Source organism: Bactrocera tryoni, chromosome 4 (assembly GCF_016617805.1).
Source record: "Bactrocera tryoni isolate S06 chromosome 4, CSIRO_BtryS06_freeze2, whole genome shotgun sequence".
Lineage (NCBI taxonomy): Eukaryota > Metazoa > Arthropoda > Insecta > Diptera > Tephritidae > Bactrocera > Bactrocera tryoni.
This window is the reverse complement of record NC_052502.1, coordinates 62,093,911-62,119,152: the sequence shown is the minus strand read 5'-3', so window position 1 is coordinate 62,119,152 and position 25,242 is coordinate 62,093,911. Positions and strand designations below refer to the sequence as shown.

Sequence of the window (25,242 nt, the reverse complement as noted above, 5' to 3'; positions counted from 1 at the left end):
AAATACTTAAATAATATTTTATTATTACTTCCTAGTTATTTAAGTAAATTCAAAATATTTTTAAGAAGAAATTGAAAAAAACAATATTAAAAAATTTTATTTTCAATAATTTTCTTATAATTTAAATTCTTTTTTAATTAAATTTTTTTCTTGAAAATATTTCAAAAACAAATTGTTCATTAATTTTATTTTAATTCGCACATTAGCGTATACCTACATAAATACTTACATATTTACATATGTGTATTACATTTCTAGGCACATAAATACGGCGATCATTTGTTTACTTGACTATTCCTAAGCATGCTAAATAGTTTTCACTTTTCGAACACTGTAAGATCTAAATTTAATTATATTTGCATTTACATATTATACATATCTATACACATAACGCCCCAGCTAGTCAAGCAATCAAACCGCACCTTTAACAGCCAAATAAAATATGTGGTGGCTATTGATACAAACAAAAAGCAGTAAGAAAAAGCATTTACTGGAAATGCAAAAACAAAAAGCAAAAAACTATATCTGTTTTGCCAAATGAAGTTTTTGTCATTAATATACATACTTACATATATTTCATTCAGCCAATACTGTGCGCTGTTGGCTGATTGTTACGTCGCGACTCATTCGCCAACTTAATCAGTCAGCCATTCAAGCATTCATTCATTAAATTGGCCCGTTGCTATTATTACTGAATTGTTGGCAGCAATATTACTATTTCAGTTGTGGTACAGTTATTGCTTTGTAAATGACTTGTGCGCTGCTAATGTATTGCCGTTAGTTGATTTTGTAGCCCCACACAGCGCTTGACCATTTCAAGCTATTTGCAACTAATTCGTATGAGCGTCTGGGTGAAATTGTACGCTAATTATTTGTTGATACAATAACTACAAATTGCTAGCGTCAAAAATAATAAATTAAATGCAACATTTATTCAATCATTCAAAAAAAATAAATGTGGCTGTGCTTGAAAAAATGCAGATTTCGTGATTTTCACAAGTCCTGAAGGTTAGCCGAAATGCTTAAAACAGACAGATTTATGTTAAAAGATATGTAAATGTCTATTTATATGTATGTATGTGTATGTATGATTGCATTAACAGCAATAACAATAACAAAGTTTGCAGCATTTGCTTGGCAACGCTTCATTGAAATTTGTTATTTTGCTTTCTCCTTCGTTCATTGGCTTATAGCGTTCAAACGCTCTGTTTTGTTGCTGTGCAGAATTTCACTTTCTACGGCGCTAAATAGAAGATTAGAAAATGTAGCCTTAACGGGTATGGTTGTGTTTGGATTTGCATGTTAGATAGACGGAAGTTGAGAGTATTTTTTACAAAATATTTACAAATATTTACATATCATTTTTTATTTAAAACAAGAAAAAAACGTTAACTTCGGTTGCACCGAAGCTAAATAGCCTTCACAGGTGCATTTCTGTAAGTAACTATGTGTTCAGTTTGTATGGCAGCTATATGCTATAGTTAACCGATCTGATCAATTTCTTCGGAGATTACATTGTTGCCCTAGAAAATAATATACATATACCAAATTTCGTGAATATATCTTGTCAAATGTGAAAGTTGCCCATATAAGAACTTGATTCCGATCGTACAGTTTGTATGGCAGCTATATGCTGTAGTTAACCGATCTGAACAATTTCTTCGGAGATTACATTTCTGCCCATGAAAATAATATATACCAAATTTCGTGAATATATCTTGTCAAACGTGAAAGTTGTCCATACAAGAACTTGATTCCGATCGTTCAGTTTGTATGGCAGCTATATGTTATAGTGGTCCGATATCGGCCGTTCCGACAAATGAGCAGCTTCTTGAAGAGAAAATGACGTTTGCAAAATTTCAAAACGATATCTAAAAACTGAGGGACTAGTTCGTATATGTACAGACAGACAGACGGACAGACAGACGGACATGGCCAAATCGACTCAGCTCGACATACTGATCATTTATATATATACTTTATAGGGTCTCCGACGATTCCTTCTGGGTGTTACAAACTTCGTGACAAACTTAATATACCCTGTTCAGGGTATAAAAAACGCTAAAAAATACAATTAAAATTAAAAAAAAGTAAACTATATATTCTTCTGCATCCAATTTACAATATGGCTACAATAAGAACTGCATAGAAAATTAAATATTTTTTATACGTACAGTTGTGTTCAAAATAATAGGAGTAGTAGAATAATCGGCCTTAACATAAAATAAAAAGCTTATTTTCTTATTAAAAAAACTAGATTTTTATACATTGCTTTTTTATCCACGTTTTGTTCATTTTATGCAGTATTTTTATGCTTTTTTTACATTTTATTACAACTAAGTTAAAAAAAGTAATTAGAATATTTAAGTTAAGTTTAACTGTTACGAGCAGAATACCGTTAGAAGTAATACTTGAAGAAGGCTTGGTGTTCTGCATGATACATTTTTTGCATCCAATATCCAATAAGAGGCACTCCTCTAATTTTGAACTCAGTATATACATACATACATATTTGTGTACATTTGTTGCCACTCATCCACACTATGACAACCACACAGCCGCCAGGCTAGAAACTTTATGTAGCTTCTTCGCTCCAACGACTGACTGCGCGGCTTTTAAGTCCCTGCCGTTCATTGTCTACGCTTGCTTACCATATCTAACCAAATAATAAGCAGATGTGATTGTAATTGCTATCCCATCTACAAGTATATTTGTAGTAGTCCTGACGAAATTTAATGTATGTATGTGCGCCCAATAGCGCCTACTGCCATAAGAATCCACAGGAGGCAACTGTCCATTCAGTGCTGGCTTCGGCCAGCCACTGTGACTTTTTACCATATGCATAACTACATACAAACATTCACATCACACACATACACAGATGCAAGTATTTTTTCTGATTTACTTCTATTCTATTAGGAATGTGCTTTCAACGTTGTCTAACCACATACATACATACATACATACATCTCTGTCATTCTGTCCGTCTAGTGTTTTTTGCTATTTTAGTTTGCAACTGTTGCAGCAACGTGTTTGTATCCGTATATATGTTTGTATATAAGTATCTGTGCGATCTGAGCAGTATCTGTATGTCGGCATTGTCTGCTGCTGCCAACAATCATCACAATATGCCTATGTGCCTCCCCAACAGCCAACCTCCAGCTAGTGGCGTGGCAGGCGCTGTGCTGTCTGTAGCTGTTGCTCTTGGCGGCGCACAATTTTCATTTCGCTTTATTATTCAAATGAATTTTCGCTTTAGCGCAGTTAGTATTTTTATTTACGACGCGCCGAGAGTGGCGGTGAAAAAGAAGACAGTCGAACGAGACAAATTATACATACATAAATACATATGTATATATGTACATGCAAACGGCTTTATAGTAATCAAGTTAAGTATGTGGTAGTCGTTGGTTGGTGATTTGGTTGAATGGCTGGTTAAATGTGTGTCTGCCGTCAGCTTTCTGTGCGCGCACACAAACTTACAAACAGCTGAGCGTAAGCACGCTTGAGTGAGTGGTTAGTTACATACATATGTCGTTCGCAGCTTGGTTATCAGCTTGCTTATACATTTAGCTGTGGCATAAAATCGAAAGCAGCAGTCATAATTTTGATGTACGAAAATTATTATTTTTTGTCTTATTTTCGCTGTAACATTCAAATTATATTCAAGTAAATGTGGCTGTTCAGAGCTTAAACACAGCACAGAGCAATGGAAGCGCATACTAAAAACGCATAGTAACTCTTATTTTACTTCCCTGTCATTCCACACAGCGTTCCACTTTTCCATGACCCCGCGCAGTCGCCGCACAGGCATTAATAACAGTCCGCATTATTAACAGCTACTTCAACACATTATCAAACGTATTTACTTACTACTTGCGCTGGTTGTGTGTCTGTTACCTTTTCGAGGCACTTTGCGCTTTCAAGCCTTTTCAAGCAAATTATTTAAATGTTTACAAGCCAGTTGCTGACCACCAGCCAGGCCGCTGTCGACTAAATAATAGTAAGCAGCGCAACTTATCTTATAGCGCTAGAGTGCAATTGTTATTGCAACAATTACCCTCAGTAGTATGTGGGCAGCCTCTATTATCTAATTGATTTCGACGTAACCACAACACACACATATTTATATTTATGTGCGCGTGTAGCAGATAAAACAAATTGTAACCACCTTATTAACAAGTGTATTTCTAAGCTCAGAACACAACGCACAACAACAACAATAAGTGCGAATAAAATAAAAACAATAAATAAAACAGAAACAAGCACGAATGTGATTACATTAGTTCCTTGTTGAGCAAATTTGTATAAATATATTCACTTATTACATTCTTATAATCATACATACATATGTACATATGTACATATGTACGTATTTAGTAAGTCTGTCTGTATGTATGTATGCTCTTGCTAAGAACGTAATAAGCGAAAAACACAAACGAAAGCCAAACAATAATAGACCGCACTATTAATAATAACAACAACAATACCACATGAATGAGTTGTTTGTTTGTGAAAAATAGGCTAATAGGACGTTGTAAAAAATGTGTGTATGGATACAAATTTATGTAAAGAATATCTAGTATTGAACTACCTATTTATGAACGAGTTTGTAGTTAGTGTGTGAAAAAATATACCTACATACTTGCATACATATGTATGTACGAATACACATCCATGCATACATACTATATTACGTGATTATTCTGTAAACAACGTTGCAAGTGCATTATATATGCACATACATATGTATGTATGTATAGGCAGTAATCTATATGAAAGCAGTGACATAAATTGATGCCGACGTAACTGGCTTAAGATGAGGAAATTAAGTAAAATTTTCAAAATATTTAAAAAATAAAAATAATTAAATGTAAAAAACGTATATAAAGAATGAAAGTAATAAACAATTAAAGAAATTCTGACATATTAAAAAAGTAATATATTTTAAAAATAATATTTAATAAAAAAAATAATAAAATAAAATAAAAATGATCAAATTAAGAAAGAAAAGAATTTCTAACGAATGAAAAATATAAAATAATTCAAAAACTTATTAATTATAAACGAAAAGTATGGTAAATTATTGAAAAATTCAAATAAAATTGAAAAAATAAGAATTCGTAAATTTTATTTCTTAGTAGTTTTTAATTTTGGTCTTAGCAAATATTTCTATAAATACATATAAGCTTCTTACTTACATACATACATACATACAGTGTGCGACAAAACTAAAGCACGGAATCTACCTTGTCGGTATTTAACTGGATAAAATCATAAATTAGGCATTACGTGATGTTTTATTGATTTGTATTATTAGTTCATGTATTCTTCTTTTAAAATTAGTAAAAATTAAACAAATTAACTTATTAAAAAAATATATAAAATACCATATATGAAAAACTCCAAAAATTTGGTGCGACAAAACAAAAGCACGAAATGGTTTCATGATTGAAAAATTTATGTCTTTCAATATTTGGTTGCGTATCCCTTATTTTTGAATACAGTTGCACATCGGCTAGGCATGGACTCAATTAATTTATTTTATATGTCCCAGGAAATGCTTTTCCATGCTACCTTCACTTGATTGTATAAAATGGCCTTATTTTTACAATTCTCAAGTCTGATTTTTCGATCTACAATTTACCATTGGTTCTCTATGGGATTGAGATCAGGTGATTGTGCGAGTCGCTTCAAAATCTCATTCCCGTTATCAACAAACCACTGTTTTACACAAATAGCAGTGTGTTTCTGGTCGTTGTCATGTTGATAACTCCATTTTAAAGCCATTTCTTCTGCAACATGTGGCAGCATTAATATTCTGAGAAATATTTGTATGCTTATATTTGTCCATTATACTGTTTATATGATGAATTTATCCTATTGCATTCCCTGGAAAACAACCCCACACTAGTACACTGTCTCCACCATGTTTCACAGCGCTTGTTTTAAAACGTTGATTTAGGCGTTGTCCCTTCGGTCTGCCTACCAGCTTCAGCCCATCTCAATCTTTGATATTAAACTTCGATTCGCCAGAAAAAAGTACAGTTTGCCATTTGGTAATCGCTCAATTTATGTGCATCCTCACAAATTCCAATCACGCCAGTCTGTTCTTTAAATAAATAATACGGCTTTTTTGCAATAACTTGCTACAGGTAGCATGAAAATTCCCCATCGACAGCTCGACGTTGTATGGATCTCTGTAATATATTTAACCGTAATTGTCTTACAATAGATATTGCCGATATAAAGGGTAATTTTTTATTGCCCGAATGACTCCCTTATCCTCTCGTTCGGTTGCTCTCCACGGCCGTCTACCTCTATACGCTGTAACCAAAGAGCTTGATTTGCCAAATCAGCTAAATGTTCGGGAAACATTAGGATGATTTATTCCAAACTTTTTTGCAATAGTTATAACCGATTCTCTTTTCTTAAAATCCTTAACAAATTTTTTTCTAAAATGAACAGAATACTTATTTCGAGCCATTGAAATATCTTTCTCTTTAACATACAACCAATCGTACTGAATGACGAACTGCAACTGAATATGCATTAATATTTTTCTAATTAGGTAATAACTACACATATCCAACATTTTTGATCATTAAAAACCGTTTGACAAACAATTAATGTGCAATTAATGTAAATTCTTAGTTATGTGCTTTTGTTTTGTCGCACCAGATTTTTGGAATTCTTCATATATTTAATTTCATATAATATTTTAGTAAGTTAATTTGTTTAATTTTTACTAATTTTAAAAGAAGAATACATGAACTAATAAAACAAATCAATAAAACATCACGTAATGCCTACTTTATGATTTTATTCGGTTAAATACCGACAAGGCAGATTCCGTGCTTTAGTTTTGTCGCACACTGTATGTATGTACATACATATATACATGTGCATATGTACATATGTACATATGTATGTATGTATTTTAAATTCGCGTTAAAATTATTAGTTTAACTATTTCTATTGCTCACATAACTCGAAAATGCGAATTTAATGTATTTCAATGAAATTGCAAAGTTTAATTATAAAAATATGGACGATCTCTGGTCTGTCGTTAAAAAAACTCTACGCTATATGTACTTAAAGCTAAGTGTCAGAATCTCGTCGAAAGTATGGGTCGCAGGTGTGAAGCAGTCATCAAAAATATAGGTTACAGCACAAAATATTAAGAATAAAAACGTTTGTTTGGAACAAAATTTACAAAAATGCAATATGAACTAAATTGTCCACCTTTTTTCGGTTGTGACATTTGTGTGCCCAGCTCATTATACCAAAGTTTTCGTATTTTGATGATAATTTTTTTTTGCAATGAATTGCAACTTCATTTTGTACTGTTATTGAAGACAAAGAATGAACCTTTTAAAAAAAAAACCCAAAAACCCTTTTATTTATTAAAAACATTTATGATACTGTAACACAAGAAAGAAGGTATGAAAAATGTGTCCAAAGCTGTATATATGTATGTATATTTACATACATACATACATAAGTATGTATGTAGATAGAGACTCTACATTCGGCATATATTCTATTTAACCCTCAATAAATCACTTCACCCGCCACTTAACATACAATTTACAGTTATAAGCCCGCAATAAAAGTTATAGATAATGCATTGTAACGACCGTTACCTTCGCGCAACGCAAACATTGATTCACGTTGGCTTTATAGTGCTTATCTAATAAGTGCGGTGCCACCGAAAAAAAAGAAATAAAATAAAATTACAAAAAAATGCTTTCCCACGCTAGCTAAGCGAACCGCTGTTAGCATACATACATATGTACATACATACAGTCCATACATATGTATGTATGCACCTACAACGCTAACGGTCGCGCACGTTTACCAACAATCACCCCCTCCGAATGCGTAACAATAAATAAACGCCCAAGCAATTGAAAATGTAACAACAAGCAATCAGCACTTGCTAACTAAAAAATTTAATCTACTACATTCTACATCGTATACACATTTGTATGTATGTACGTAAGTATGTACATACATATGTATGTATGTATGTATGTACAAACTTTTATTTGCTTGCATATCGTTAAAGTCAAACAAATAGAAAACCAAATTCGATAGTATCTCACATATGTAAGCGCGTGTGTGTGTACATTCACACAACAATTCAGATTAATTTATCAAAAAGCAAACATTGCTATAAACTGACTAAATGCCTGAGCCGGTGAACGCTGCCTGTGCACTTCCTCAGCGCCGCGCGGCAGCAAGCAGGCTATCTGTGTAAGTACATGCTCTTCACACTTTTCACCGCTGTCGCCGCACACCAGCATCAAAGCAACGGCATAAATTCAACATTAGCCTCATAAAAAATCAACATCACGAGCAAGAGCGCAGCGAGTAGTGCCCCGGCACACCGTTGCGTCGCGTCGCAGCATGAAATAGTCCCCAACGCGCCAATACAACGAGAGCAATCGGTGAAAAAAATGTACAAAAACAAAAAAACAGCAAACGATAACAACAAGAACAGCTCCATAGAGCGCTGTCTGACCAATGCTGTTAAAAGCTAAATAAAACAACAACGAAGGCACGGTAAAACCAAAAACAGAACCAAATAAAATACATAAAAGAATAACCGAACCGTAAAATAAACAAAAGCAAAAACACTTTGCTACGCGCTCAGAGCAATAAGTAAACAAAAACAATAACAACGCCAGTAGCAACAGTAGATCATTAACAATTATGTATGTACGAAAATTTATGCCATACATGGATTGCATGTATACAACAACAACATTATCTGTTGGCTGTGTTTATTAAACGAACGCTTCTCATGAGCACGCTCTGTTGTGCTCCGCTAAACGAAAGGCGCTTTGACACTGCTCCACAACCCACTCTGCAATGTGCGCTGCCACTGAGAGTGTGAGAGCGCTCACGTGCAAAATCAAGGCAAAGCACAAACGCAAAAAAAGCAAAATCACGCTCCAAACAACTGTTGGCGCGAGCAGGAGTGTGTGAGTGCGCAGAGATAATTTATTGGGAAAAGTGCAGGTAGGCAAGCGGTGTGCGAATTAGTGAAAACAATAAAATCAGCTAAAAAATCAAACACACAAATAATATGCATATGTACGTATACGAGTATGTGCATGTTTGTGTATAAGAAAAGTGGAAGTAAACATCAACTGACTCGACTTTGTTTTGAAAGCTGGCCATTTACATCTGATGCTATGTACATACTTACATACATATATGTGCTGATGGGCTGCACGACTGTTATTGCTAATCTGTTTTTGCCTTGTACATTTACATATAGTTTTTGGTGCACAGTTAACGGCTGTTATGTATGTGGGTTCTACACTGTGCAATAAATGATGAAAACATTTTGCAACAGGTTGAACGTTCGATTAGGCCGCCACTGATACAATAATACCATGGTCAAATAAATATGTGTTCGAATTTGATAGTATACAAGTGTGTATGCGTATGCACTATATAAAATGGGTGGCTTACATTTTTGTGAAGCTAAGAGCGGAGTGAGTAAATGTTAGCTTGATTGTGTAGTTAACACTATGTTCTGTTATTATTTACAAGTATTACCAGCTTGCTTACCTTCGATGGGATATAGTGCTGTTATATTGAGAATTTATTTACTACATATGTATGTATTTATTTGTGAAGGCAGAATTGAAATTTTAATTTATAAAAGAAACGACAGAAGGATAATAAGTGAGATGACTTGATTGGCAAATTTTGTTTGCCAAAGTGATGAAAATTAATAGAAATTAAATAAGAAAAAATATTGATCGGATAAAACGTATAGTATATGAAGATATTAATTTATTCCAATCCACGAAAAATATTTGAAATTAAATAAAAATATTCTTAGTAGTAATTCAATAACATTGAGTGTGTGTTTTCACTCTATTAGCAAAATAAACTTACCTTCTTATACATTTACATACATATGTACATATGTATATATTGTACATTCATGTACATCTTTCCTTATAAACTTTGTTTATTCGCCATAACTTCAATACAGCAATCAATATGCGCAATTAGTATTTTTCAAATAATTTATTTCACATATTACTTTACGCATTGTTTACGACAACTGGCAGCGAAATGTACGCCGTACACTCATACACTTGCAAGTCACTCAATGACAAGCGTGCACTTGCCACAATGCCACTGTCGTTTGACGCGTCCCAACAGACTACAAATATTTTCATTAAGCATATTTAAATATTTTACCTAATAAAGAATTAAAAAAAATTTTGATGAAAATATAAATAAATATTTAGCTTTTTAAAAATAATTTAAATTTTTTTAAATTCATAATTTCATATTTTTTCTATATTTTATTGCAACTAAACTGGTAATTTATAAAAACCTATCTCTGAGTAATTAATAAAAACCTATTTTCAAACGCAAAAATCGATTATCATTCAACTTTGGTGCGTTGGGCATAAATTTATGCGCTTAATCGCACAATCTCATACACTGCATATTTAAATGTTTATTTACCACCTAACATTTATTCGCTCTCTATGCCGCACGTTCAAAAAACGTTTACTCTTATTCTGTTAGTAGATTTATTTTTTTTTGTTGTAGTTGCAACTGGCAGTCGACAGGAAGGCTATCGAAATACATATCTACGTGTATGTTTTAGCCTAAATTTGATAAATACGTTGTATAACACGAGGGACGCTCGTATGTATGTACATACATACATATGTACATACATGTTATATTATGTTACATATGTACATATATTCATATGTAGTATACCGCAAAATTTCAAACAAAACTCAAAATTAATTTGAAATAATTAATTGGCGTACGCTATAATTCATAAAAATTTTCCCGATACCTGGAACTAGGCGCTCTACGAAATGCGCGATATTTCATTATATTACATGCATATGTTTGTATAAAGATACATACATATCTACATAGGGCAGAATTCTCAGTATTTAATTCTTCATATTAATATTAATGATAGCCAACTCGGGCTTGACTTTGAAGCAATTGAAAACAAGTTGCTCACGCTAGCATTACATACATAGTATTTACACATGTATGTATGTCTGTATATACATACATAAATAGTACACGTTGTTAAAGCTAAACACCAATAAAAATGGCAACTTGCGAGCATTGAGAGGCTACAATAAGCTATAGAGGGTTTCTTAACTGTTCCGTCTATTTGCTCGCGTGTGCTTATATTTAAACAAATACTCGTACATACAAGTATGTATATTTGTATATCCATATATTTCTTAAAATTTTATGAACTCGTGCCGTTGACGCGATTTGTAAAAGCGAATACGCACACATACATACATACATATGTACTTATTTACATACCAACAAATTTAAGATATTGTATATAAAATAGAATAGCACTCGTTTTCGTAAAAATTATTTAATAAAAGAATTTTATAATTACTGTGTTAAAAAATTATTGACCATACATACATACATACATACAATTATTTTAATAATTTCAATAGGTTGTGCAAAATTTCGTTTGATATGCGACCTTTTTCGTGCACTTAAGAAAAAATACTAATTTCATTTTTATTGATATATGTACATATGTAATATATTTATATTTATGCTTTCTGTAAAAGCTTTCAAATCGTATTTATCTAAATGGCTAATTTCTTTAGATAGTGTTTGTTGTGTTTTCAGTTTCTTAACTTAATAAGTACATTAAATCACTTGCCAGATTTCACTAAAATTCCAAACTCTATGACTTTTATGCCACTGTCACATTTTTCTCACTGCCGCCTTGGCGATTTAGTGCATATTTTCACACTTGCTTACTTCATTTTCTCTTTGCTACTTTTTGGATTTATGTATGTACGTACATATGTACAAATGTATTTTTGAGGTCATTTCTATGGCCGCTGCGCTTTCAGGCAAACATACCCTCTTGGTTATGCTTTAATGTCATGCAAAACATGACCAGTAATAAAAAAGCCTCAAATAGCAAACGCGTCAGATGTACATATGAATGTATATACATATGTATATACATACTTCTGGTATATGCTGGCGGGTGCCCTGAAAATTATGGCCTTTTTCCACGCTTGGGTATGCTCACATACTTACACATTTACATATGTATATGGTTGTATGGCGTCTTTGCCGTTTACTTTTGTTGTCTGTTTCTACTTAATCGAACTCTAACCACTAGGACGCTTGTGCTGTGTTTGGAAGCAGAAGTATAACATGAAAGTTATCTGCAAGCGCGTACCAACATGCACTTGCATACATACATACATATATATGTACATATAAAGTGTGCATATGTTAACTTATATTTGCGCGTTTACATATCGTGGAATTTCGCAATTTACGAATGCTTCTTTACGTAAGCGCTGTTTAAACATACATATGTATGTATGTACATATGGATATGTTTGTAAAGTTACGGTTAATATGAGTATTTATTAATTGTAGCACTCGTGGGCACACGTTCATGTGAGCTAAAACAATAACAATAAATAAAAAAAAAAATTAAAAGTTAATAAAGTAAATTTTTTTGTTAATATTTTTCAAGAAGTTAAGTTTTCTTATAAGTGACAACTTTTTCTAAATAGTTTCTTATATAGATCAAATGCTAGTGCCGCCAATCGTATTATAACGCACCTGCTCTTAAACGAAAATAAGCAAAAGTCAACTTTTCAGCCAACTGCATTAAGCCTTATTAATAAATACTTCGACTTAATAAATACACACACACTTTTATTTGTTATTTGTATGTATTAGTGAAACACATATGCATTTGCTAGCAAATATGCGTAACCACAAGTGCGAGTAGTTAGCTACGCGTAAAACGATATTTAATGGCATTAACAGCAGCATAGCAAAACCAGTAAGAGCAACAGCAAACTTAATAAAAGAAAACACACGAATAACATCAGCTGGAAGCACTACCAAGCCACCAAGATAGTGAAACTTATTTGCGAGAGGAAAAATGTAAAATAAAATAAATATACTATAAAATTGACACACAGCCAACCAAAACAGCTGGCATTAACTGCGCCACCTACACTAGCATACACCACGGCGCAGAAAAGTGTTAAAAAGACAGTGCAAACGCGTAGTGAGAAGCGCAAATAACAGTTAGCTGGTATAAAACTCTATATACGCGTGCGAAGCTACATTAAAGTTAACTTGTATAAATGTGCGTGTGTGTGCATTTTGTGTAGAAGAGTGGCATGAAGCCCGGCAAATAGTCACTACAAGCAAACGGCGTGAGCGTTGCGGAATATGTTCAAGTTGCTGTTGAAGAAAAAACTTGCACGTTACGTATACGCCATGACGCACTCATATAAATGAACACACTTATAGGCATATACATACATACATACATAATATATGTAGATATACATATACATATGTGTGTATAGCGCACATTAGCTAGCTTTCGTTTATTTGCTGGTGTGCAAACTTGCGTACTCACATCTGTAGATTTTATTTGGCACGTGTAAGAGTCACCATGGCCACTCGATCATTGGTTGCGTGCATAGCGTTCACTTGTACAAGCAAACATACACATACATACATACATATATGCACAGACGCGTGTGGCCATATGGAACTTGTATGGTAATCATTGCCGGTGCTTAACCAGTAGTTTATTTCGCTCAAGCGACATAAGATTGTGTATGTTGTTGTGTTTGTATTAAATTTCATACTTGTTGCCAAATTGTTGCTGTTATGGTGTTTGCTTTTTTAATTTAGTTGAATTAGTTGTGCGGAACACTGAAGTGTATGTATGTATGTAGTGAAGTTAATATCTACCAATAAACAAATGTCCACACATAAATTTGCATAAATTGCAATTTATCAATATAGATGCCTAAAAGGAAGATTTCGTGTGACGTTTTTAATACGATAAAAATTGCAAACAATTGTTCAGTTCAAAAAATCGTATTTCAAACGCGAAACTAATAATAAAATATCGAAAAATTCAGATAATTAACTGAATGCAAATAATAGAGATAGCAAAACATTTAAGTAATTCTGCATTAAGATTTTTTTTTCAATTATTTTCAATAAAATATAAAAAAAAAACTGCTCAATCAATCAATTAATCAAGCATAAGAGACCTTTAATTTTAGCCTAGTATATTAATAATAGTTTGTCAAAAAAGTCTTGCGGTATTTTCGCTAGTTGGCGCTGAAAGCGCGTAGTTCTAGTTTTATGGGTCGCATCGGGTCATGCTATACCTTTTTGGAAAGCTCGATTGATTGTCGTTTCTTTTAAGTCGTTCGTGAGTTATAGCGTCGCAAACATGGAGCAAAATAAAGAGAAAATACGGCATATTTTACAGTACTACTACAATAAAGGCAAAAATGCATCTCAAACCGCCAATAAAATTTGTGCGGTTTATGGACCCGATACAGTTTCCATTTCCACCGCACAACGATGGTTTCAACGTTTTCGTTCTGGTGTAGAGGTCGTCGAAGATGCGCCACGCTCCGCAAGGCCTGTCGTCGAAAATTGCGATAAAATCGCTGAATTGGTCGAAAGAGACCGGCATAGTAGCAGCTGTAGCATCGGTCAAGAGCTGGGCATGAGTCATCAAAAATTCATTTCAATTTCAATAAAAAAAAAAAATCAATAAAAATACTGCAAGACTTTTTTGACAACCCATTATATGTATATATACATATGTACATATATATATTTTTTTAAAAACGGCATTTTTCACAAGTAAATAAATGTGCGCTGTTCATTCACTCATATCTCTGTAATAGGTAGCAAAAATTAGGACACTTCCCTGCCACTGCTGCTGCAATGATACTACATAATCGTGTTGTTGCGATTTTTTAGTTCAAGGTTCATGCAATACTTTTCTTCTGCTTTTGTTCTTGATTATTTTTGATTCTCTGTTTTTTCGCTGTTAGCATTAGGCAGAACTCGCTTTCGCGTTTCTAATGCTTAGTTACTGCAAATACTACATACATATGTACATATATAATTTTTAGAACAAAAATTACAACATACATCCGTATTAGCCATTGTTGTCTGTAACTGCTGAACTACTAAATTTTGACGCTTTTGTTGCCATATTTGTTCACTATAGTATTAATGCTCGTATTTTTGTCGCTGACCCTCCCCCCCAAGCTTCGCTGTGTATTATTTGTATGTATGTATGTATAGGTCTCTGCATCTAAAATATCGAAAATATGCTTCATATTATTATAACTTAAATTTGTTTTTGTTGCTTTTTCATTGGCGTGCGGTTGTTAACTCGGCTTTAATCGCGTAAGCGGTGTCTACGCCAATTAAGAAGAAGAAGAAGAAATTTGTTTTTGGCATTCTCTACCTTTGCAGGCACATCGAGAGCCTTTGATTACTAAGCTATTTGCTCAACGCCTCTCTTGGACCTCCTTTATTTTTGTTCTCCATTTGAGCGATAATAAGCAATAACGCTTAGCAGCGATGCAGTCCTCAAAGTCGCACACAAGCCGATTAATAAGTCAATCAAAATATTTATTCTTTGAAACACTTTGAAACTACCTTCATCTGCCGGTAATTTGGGTATTCTCATTTGAATTCGTTGCTCGTCACCCATTCGCCTTCGGACTACATATACACGCTCGAGTATGCACGAATGTGACCGTTACTTCGGTAGCAACCGGCACGCGTTGTTTCCTTTTTCAATACACTTCGCTTTCATTTCATTCACTTTCTTTTCCTCTTTTGCTTTTTGAAGGTTTCACTTGTTGTTGATATTGCCGACTTGTTGTCTTGTTGTTGGTTGTGCATTCTTTTCGAACTACTTTTTGCTTGGTATATTCTTGATTTTCGAGTTGACAGGCATGACAAGCATGCATATGTACTTATGTACTTACAAACATACTTATGTACTTATACATATATGTATATACTTAAAATGGTTCGTGTGTGAATTAATTTTCAATTTTCTACATTTATGTAGCCTTTGTAAAAGAATTACTATTTGGATTCTTGTTTTACATTGTACTTGTACATAGTGTTAATTAGGCGAGTAACTTATTACACTGACAGGCATTCGTTACAGATTTTCGATACTTTTGCAGCGAGCAGTCAGTTGTCATCACATATTACTTTACTTATTTTTGAATTAAATTCGCTTTTAAATTAATATCTATAGTATGTATCTTGATGGGACTTGCTTTCTTTGCTCGTATAAAAAAAAATATGTAATATTGATGTTCGCTGCCATATTTATCTTCATTTAAGTGTGTAAATTTTGAACTTTCATTTTTATTTGGCATTTCTCTAATACTTCTATGTGACACATACGCTTCATTATTTTACTTACTAATGAAGTTTACGCTTCTCGCTTATGTTTACTTGCGCGCTCTTTATTGTTGTCGTTTGGTTGTTGATTTTGTGGCCGCTGTGCTATGGGCTGTCTTTATTCAGTGTGCCACAAGTATTTATTGTATGAAAAGATTTGTACAACATTTGACGACATCAACAGAGCAACGTAGGCAACGTTGATGACACTTTCCACTCATATTACAGACTTACAAGCATCATACATACATACATATGTAAGTAGTGCTCAATTCACTGCTTCTCGTATACTTACAGCGGTTTTATGCGCTATATACACTTCGTCGTATAGAACAAATTGTGAAAATTAGATGATTTTTGAGCGCATGGCAGCGACAGCTTGTAGTAATTAAATTTGTTTCCGAAATGCTAACTATCACTAGGTTTTTATTAGCGTTTATTAACCCCAAAAAAACCAGCAGAAGTAAGCTCAAGTTGATAGTGTAAAAAGCAGAGAGAGTAGCTGGTTTTTGCTAGGGAAATTTCTACTAACAAAATAGCTACTGTCATATGAAAAATCAGCTGTTAAACGCTTGTGTAAACAAGCGATATTTGACGTGTTTGCTTTGATTTTGTTCATCATAAAAGTTTTGAATTTTGATAATAATTAAACTGATTACTTTTCAAGTGTCAACACGATATGATTATTACAACAAATATTTTGTTTATTTCTCGCTAGTGTAGAATAATGCTAAAAATAGCACAAAGAGCGCAATAATACATTTACTGTTTCGTTATTGCGCTCTTTGTATCAATTTTCGCATTATTCTTCTTCCTGATAGCTAGCAGCTACTACTTACATAAGTACACGCTTAGCACTTGGCAGCATTCAATTGAAAAGTAAGTTTTAAATGGAGTTAAGCCTTTAAAAACGTAGCTGATTTATATGCGAGAAAGCGTTTTGATTTATTGCCGTTCAGACAAACACATCTTCAAAACAAAAAAAGGATCAAATACTTTGCATGCTAACTTGGTTATTATAAACAGTTTATAATTTCGTAATTGCTATAGGAGTAGTTACTAGCCACATCGGTTATTCTCTCAATACTGGCAAATTTCAATGTCTTGCCTTTTTAAGTGTGAATATGTAGGCATGGATCTAATTAATTCTTACTGATTTACTTTGTGTTTATTGTCTGCAGTTTTGGTAGTGAATATTTTGTTATTTTATTTTGCTATGGCAGCAAACCAGAAACAACCAAAACCACAACCACAACCGCAAACATCAGAAACAAAACCACCTCACCGTTTATAATAAGCTTAATTATTATTGTGCTTTTGCACTCAACCCACTCGCACTCACGCACACACATATACCAAGGCGGCGACCTAATTTCTTTGCTCTGCACTTTGCTGTGCTTAAACACGCGCACCACCGCACTACACCGCCAAACTACCAACCGTCCAACCAAGCAAACTAGCAGCGTGGCAACGAGTGTACGTGTATTTCATCATTCGATGGCGGTGTCTAATTGTATGCCACAGAGTGTTTCAGGCATAAATGGCGCTTTACAAGGGATTTCCTTATCACGATTCAGTCGTAAAGGCAGCTTCTTTTCCGCTACTAATACTACATAAATCATACTACAAAAACATTTGAATTGATTTTTTTTATATTTTTTAAACCCCAAATTCTTAATTTAAAGTAATTTTTAATTCCTATTACGAATAAAAAATAGTTAATTTAATTTAGAATAGAATAAAAGTAACTAAAATATAAATTAATTTAAAATTTGATAAACAACGAATAAAAAATAATTTATTTAATTTAAAGTAAAATAAAAATAAATAGATTTTTAATTTAATTTTTTTATTGTTTTTTAATCTGACACTTGGAATTAATTTTTTTAAATAAAAATTTTAATCAAAGAAATATTTTTTTCAAATGGATTTTTAATCCTAAATACCGTACTGAAAAAATACTAATCCCAAGCTTATAATTAGAAATTTTAGAAGAAATTGTTTTGGAATTTACATGTTATGTTTGAGTACCTCGCGTTCTACCCCTAACTTTTGAAAATAAATCTTACATTCATATACATATTTAATACAATATCAACACACGGGGTTTGTCCGGAAAGTAATAGGAGTGATTTTCTTCCGCCGCGACTGTACTTCGGAGCGTGCGCGCACCGACTTTATTCGATAGAGGCTAACGCTAGAGCTAACTCTGACGCGTTTCGGTGGCACCAGACCTTTTTGGAGGGCCGGGAAGAGGTCGCTGATGAAGAACGTGCGACTTCGACAAACACCGGCATTGTGACGCGAGTTTTGAACTCAGACTGTCGACTAAGTATTCGTTTAATTGCCTAGATATTAAATTGATCAAAATCTGTGGTTCATGACATTGTGACGGAGCACTTGAACATGAGCAAAGTGTGGCGAACGAGTGGAAATGTGTCAAGAAAATTTGAACATGTGTGAAAGTGACCCCCAATTTTTGAATAACGTAATCACAGGTGAAGAGTCATGGATCTTTGGGTATGAACCCGACTTTTTTTTGTTTCTTTGCCTGCTAAGGCCAATGAAAGGCAAGCATTTTGAGACGACAGTGCGGATCTAAGCAGCATGCACCTCGGCTCTCAAGGCTATTTCGGAGAATGCCTTCCGTGACGCCTTCAATGCTTGGAAGTCACGCTGGCAGCGAAAGTTTTTAGAGAATCGTAACGAAATTTTTAAATCGACTCAGTCCTATTACTTTCCGGACAAACCCTGTTTTCGTAATCTTGTTTATATTTATATTTTTAAGCTTTAATTAAATAAAATTTCATTTAGAAATCAGTAAAATTTTCCCTTTTATCAAAATGTTCATTGAATAAACAAATTTCCAACCCATATCTATGTTAGAGTGCGCTTCCCCATAACCTCGGATCGAGCATAAAAAGTGATGCGGGGTGCCCGCGTTTCTGGGATGCTAACCAAGCTACTTGTTATTTGTTGCTATGTACATATATTTGTATGTATGTGCGGTCGTAACTTTATGAATATATTTTGCAATAGGTACACAGCTACACGACTCTTTGCTCCATGCAACGTCTTAGCTAGAGTGCGCTCGATGCCAAGGCAGAGAAACAAAATATGCTCTAGCCTCCACTTAATATTTGTGCCACTACGTAAAAGCTGATATGCGTATTTGTGTGTGACTGAGATTATGTCAACATTGCTGTCCGTGCTATAGTTTGTGGCATAAAGCTGCTTGCTTGACTTCCCTATGTATTATCGTGGCGCTTCCGCTACGTGCGTTTATACGTTACGAATTTTTGCGCAAATGAGCACAGAAGTGAAGCGATTTAATACACAAAAATACTTATTAGCTGCGAGAAAGAGGCTTCACGTGGTCTCAAAACGAATTATCGCACAGCGTTTGATGCGCCAGTGCTGATAGCAGACTTTAAGTACGCGTTCAACTTGCATAAGCGTTTTTATTCAGCTTAATAAGGATGAATAAGCGAACTGAACACAAAATCAAAAATATTTATTTATTATTTCATAATACAACTTCCTAAATGTGTAATTTATTTAAGTACATTTCTTCGATTTAAGCTCCAGCTCTAATTTTCACAGTAAGCGTGTCTTGCTTATGCATAATTCACCTTTAACCTCTTCTTCTTCGCGCTTAACTGCATTAGAAACACATTATGGCCGCAATAAAAAGCCATAAGTCTCTCTATCAGTAATGGCCTTTGCATAAAACGAATCGTAAATTCCATATAAATGCACCTGCGCCAACGGCAACCACCATGCACACCGGCGGTTATTTACAGCGCACTCTGCGCAGGCACCACTACTTTTATGGCCGCACAATCATATTAGCCGTACCGCACAACCATTACGTATGGCCGACGATAAGTGCTACTATGTTTCATTGTGCACCTACTGCTGCTTCAGTAGCACAAATCAAAACCAACTACTGACTATTGCTACCGCTCGTATGACTATTTAATAATCGTTGCGCTAAAAAGAGTATAACAATGTGCCCACATACGCATGGAAGTGTATAATTGTTAGCTTACTATACTTTTGTAGCTATCACACCTAACCTGTGTCTTAAGTACACGCGTAAACCATTGCAACGTCACGCCGATTTTTTATTGTTATTTATTTTCATCACTTCTTATGGCGCCCTTATCCTTTGAGTTTGCTCCTTCTAGGCACACAAGACACATGTTTGCTTCGCCACTCTTCATCGCTATAATGGCTTGCCAGTTGTTGTGTGTCTATTTACATTTTTCTCGTTACTCTTTTTATGCACAGCTTTTCAGCGTCTACAACCTCTTTCATTATTGCTCTCTGCGCAGAGAAGCCAGTCTCCGCTAGTAAACGCGCACTGTGTTTGCTGACCCTGCGCTCGCGAAATTTACTTTTCTCATTATGTGTGACTCTGCCGTTCACCGCGTAATATTAATTGAGCTCAACATAAGTATTTTGGCGCTTTGCGAATTCCCCAAGCCGAACGTGAAGGAATCAGAGCGTTAGGATTATATCATTTGGAGTTGCCAAAACTTAATGCACAGAAATTTTTCGAAAACATATGTGTGGACTCTCTAAAGCGCCCATCTGCTTTAGCACAAATTTACCGATACGCCTTCGTGCCAATCGGCTGCATCTGCCAGTTTATCTATGTAATGGTGTCGTATGTCCATGTTTGTGATGACAAGGGGTCGTACTATAACTCTCTCTCTTCCTTTCTGCCTGTCGGTTTCGTCGTAGAGAGTTTGATTTTTGTTCGTCGAGATAGGACTTTACTTCTTCCGAAGTAGCACCTGTTGGCAAGAGTTATTCTGCGTTGGAATTCCAGGCTGGCATTGTTGGTGGCGTTGATACTGGTTCCAAGATAGACGAAATTATTTACGACTATCAACACAGACGTGAGAGCCAAGTCGCGAGTGTGACGACTGTTTGTTTGATGACAGGAGATATTTCCTCTTGCCCTCGTTCATCACCAGACTCATTTGCTTTGCTTCCTTATCCAGTCTGAAGAAAGCAGAACTAACGGCGCGGGTGTTGAGGCCGATGATATCAATATCATCGGCGTACGTCAGCAGCTGTACACTTTTAAAAAAGATGGTACCTGCTCGATTAAGTTCTGCAGCTCGAATTATTTTCTCCAGCAGCAGATTGAAGAAGAGAGTCGACTTGTCTGAAACCTCGTTTGGTATCAAAGGGCTCTGAGAGGTCCTTCCCGATCCTGATGAAGCTTTTGGTATTGCTCAACCAAATTCGGACATCGCAATCCAAATCCTAAATTACTATTACTATTACTAATTACTAAAAAAATAGGATTGTTGTGTTAAGCTATTTTATGTTATGTTATCACCATTACTTACAATGCATGTTTTCACCTTGTCGTTACAGATCTGATATCAAACCGGAGAGTGCACGCGATAATATTTTTAATCCATACAATAGCTGCGGCATTGACAACTCCAATCATCAGCCATCGAACAAATCCGTCTGCAATGAAGTCAGCAACTCTGCATCCAACAATTCTCTCAACCATCTACGTAGTCACGGCAGCACGGAGTGCAGCAACGGCTGTGAACAGGACTTCAACGGCGATGAAAATAATCTCAACTGCAACAACAGCAACAAACTACACTCGTGCACCAACGCTGACGTCAGCAGAAACATCTCCACCAACTCCACCGCCATCACCTCACACGCGACTGCCAACCATACTACCGCCAACAATGCCTCTTCCACCGCTTGCACGCACAGTACCACCTTCAACGGCACCACCAACACCGCCACTGTTCATTCGTCAACCCTTTGCACTTCTGCGGGCCACAGTACACACACACGAAAACGTCAACTCTGTAGCAGCAATCTCGACAATGACCTAGAAATACTCGACCGTGAACTGAGCGCAATCAATGCACCAATGCCACTCATTGACCCAGAGATCACACAAGGTGCTGAACAGCTCGAGAAAGCTATCTCGTCCCGGAAGCGTTTGCTCAGCGAGGACGAAAGCGATCGTTTAGTGCGCGAAGCACTCTCCCAATTCTACATACCGCAGCAGCGTCTCATTTCCGCCATCGAAGATTGCCCACTGGACGTGGTCAGCGTTGGAGCCGGCATGGGTGTCGGCGTGAGCATGGGTATGGGGCCAATGTCCCCGAGTAAACGTCAAAAGCTCGGTAATGGCGCTAACGAGCTTGAGCTCGAATTCGATCTGAATCAGAATCAAAAGGAGTTTGAGGTAATTATGGACGCACTGCGTTTGGGCACGCCTAGTCCAACACCGAGTGTGGGCAGCGACTCATGTGGCCAGGCAGCGATGATGAGTGAATCGGCCAGTGTGTTCCATAATCTGGTGGTCACCTCATTGGAGACATGAAGGTATCAGTAAAAGGCAGAAAACTTGCGAGTTGCGCAGGAATAGGGGACAAGAGAGAGATTTGAGATTAGGCGTTGAGCGTAGCGTACAAAAACTAAACAGGTGTTAAAAATCGTACGCCGCACGCTGACAGTCTTTTCACACTGTGAATTTATGCGGGTTGAATGCAATTTATGCAAATAAAAAGCATTTTTTTCGAACGCATTGTTAAGTAAATTTAATATTTATGTTAGTTAAAGAACATTCTGAAATTTAAAATGACGTTAAAGTGGAGGCGGAAACCTACGTACATAATTTACATTACAAAAAATTTGGTCAAACACAAAATAAGTGTGAACACGCCACAATTTTGTTGTAACTAAAATAGGCAAAGTGAAAAGCCCATAATTTTAATTTATCTTAAGACATTTTTTACAAATATCATTAATATTTATGCAAGCAAAAGGCATAACAAAATGCAGATACAAGTGCGTATAAACATTTAATGATACAACATTTTATATGTACATATGTACGTACATAAGTTAGGTATTAAAAAAAAACTAAATCAAAGAAAATGTAGTCAAACAGCAGACAGCAGGCATACGTAGTCATATATGTATGTATGTATGATTGTAGCGTAAGCGAGTCATGTGACAGTAACCATACTTATGTAGAGATCACGAACGTAAAGTGACTTAAGCAGCTAGTGAAGAGCAGAAAGTGTCTGCATTTAACAACACTTTTTCCAAATTGCGCTTTGTAATTTAAAAACACAATCACAATAGCTTAACTGAATTCAGATTATGCTTTAACTGTCATAATTGCTCAGCTCACAAGTTAATTTTTGTTAGAGTAGACCTACAAAATTTGCCAAAATACTTTCAAAGCTTATATAACCGTTAAGTAGATTTCTGCAAAATGCAAAAAGATGTCAGTTTCCTAGTCGAAATGTAAACAAAGTAATTCTTTTATAAAAATACGGTTTCACACGGCACACTGACTATGACATGACAAATCAACGTCGGTCTGTAAATGAAAAATCGAAAAAGAAAAACATTTACAACAGCAACTTTAAAAAGCAGAAGTGATCTTTCGCCGTCATTTGCCTCACGACCAATGTTATAGAATAACCGTTTTTCGTTTTTTGATATATGCGCCTTCTTTATCAAAAAATTTTCTTATGAAAACGAAATTAAAAAAAAAGTATTATAAACTAAAAAATGTTGCTAAATTTCCCTAAAGTACACATAAATATGTACTCTTATGTAAATTATTACATAACCTAGTTTTCGAGAGCACTGTATTTTTCTTAAGTTTTATACAACTATTATGTTTTTTATTTTTTTCGTTATTCTCATAAACTTACTATATGCCATTATTATGCTTATCTTTTAATTCTATTTGTTTACCTTACCGTATTATGTTCTTTGACTGGCAGCAAATGTACAAGGCTTTAGCAAATTTCCAAATAAAATTAGCCGTCACTTCGTTCAACCGACTCGTTTCAAGACCCCAACTTGCACATCTGCATATCTTCGAAACATGCAAAGAAGTTTGATGGCAAAGCAAAAGAAATCAATAAATTTTAATTTCAAAAGTGCAATTACAATTTTTTTATAAAACAAATTTTAGAAATACAAATAAATGCAAATTATACACAAAAACACCGTTAAGCCTAGACTTGCAAATAGAAACAAATAAAAAATGTAAGCAATTGTGAGCTTTTACAAATTTTGTGTTAACATTGTTAATAGAGAAATGGCATGCATCGTTGTAATATTTTGAAGAAAAAAAACAGATTTATAATAAAAATTCCAGAAAAACGGTTTGAAGATTTGTTTATTTCAAATAATGGCTGTGATAGTATTATTAAGTTAGTATTAGTAAGCAAACAGGCAAAATAAAAGGCAAATCAAACAGAAAAAAGTAGTAAAGTGTAAAAAGGAAACAATTGTAAAAATAAAAACAGCACAACAAAAAATTTAAAGAAAAATAATAATTTAAGTAAATCTTTAGGTTTAATTTACAATTAAATATTGAAACTTATGAAAAATAAATACAAAAAGCAAAATATTTAATTTTTTAAGATAAACAGTACACAAAGTATTATAAGTAAAAACATAAAAAAACAAAAAAAAACACGCAAAGGCAACCATGTGAACTCAAATAAAATGAAAAATACTTTTTTTATTCATTTAGCTTGTTACACCTTTACAAAATTCTGCAAAACAAAAGAAATGATGGTTTCAGCTCTTTAACTCGTATAAAATTTTTAACTAGACCACTATTTGCAGTATAAAAACATTACTAAAAAGTACAGGGAAAGGTTGAAAAATGCACATGCAAAATTGTAAAACATTCGTAAACAATACTAAGTATTTATTTTTGTGTTGTTGGCTTAACTCTGAGCAACTCCTATGTATCTACAACGTGAAACGGTTTCTTTTGCGGTCCGCTTCATGACAGCATATAAACTAACATTTTAGTTGCAATTTATTAAACTTTTGTGTTCCCATTTTGTACGAAAATACAAAAATAAAATCACGTTTTTATAATTGTTTGCATATTTTTCTGAACTGAAAAATAAAACTCGTTCA

At 34.5% G+C, this 25,242-nt stretch overlaps 1 protein-coding gene across 1 annotated transcript in view; it reads left to right on the top strand.

Moving 5' to 3' along the window:
• LOC120774197 (uncharacterized protein DDB_G0288805) overlaps positions 1-22,963 on the top strand; it is a 57,900-nt gene extending 34,937 nt beyond the window's left edge. Inside the window, exon 2 of the mRNA XM_040103635.1 lies at positions 21,679-22,963. Within this exon, the coding sequence (XP_039959569.1) occupies positions 21,679-22,663 (985 nt within the window). The 3' untranslated portion in view covers positions 22,664-22,963. The remainder of the gene's footprint in view (positions 1-21,678) is intronic.
• The last annotated feature ends 2,279 nt before the right edge of the window (positions 22,964-25,242 follow it).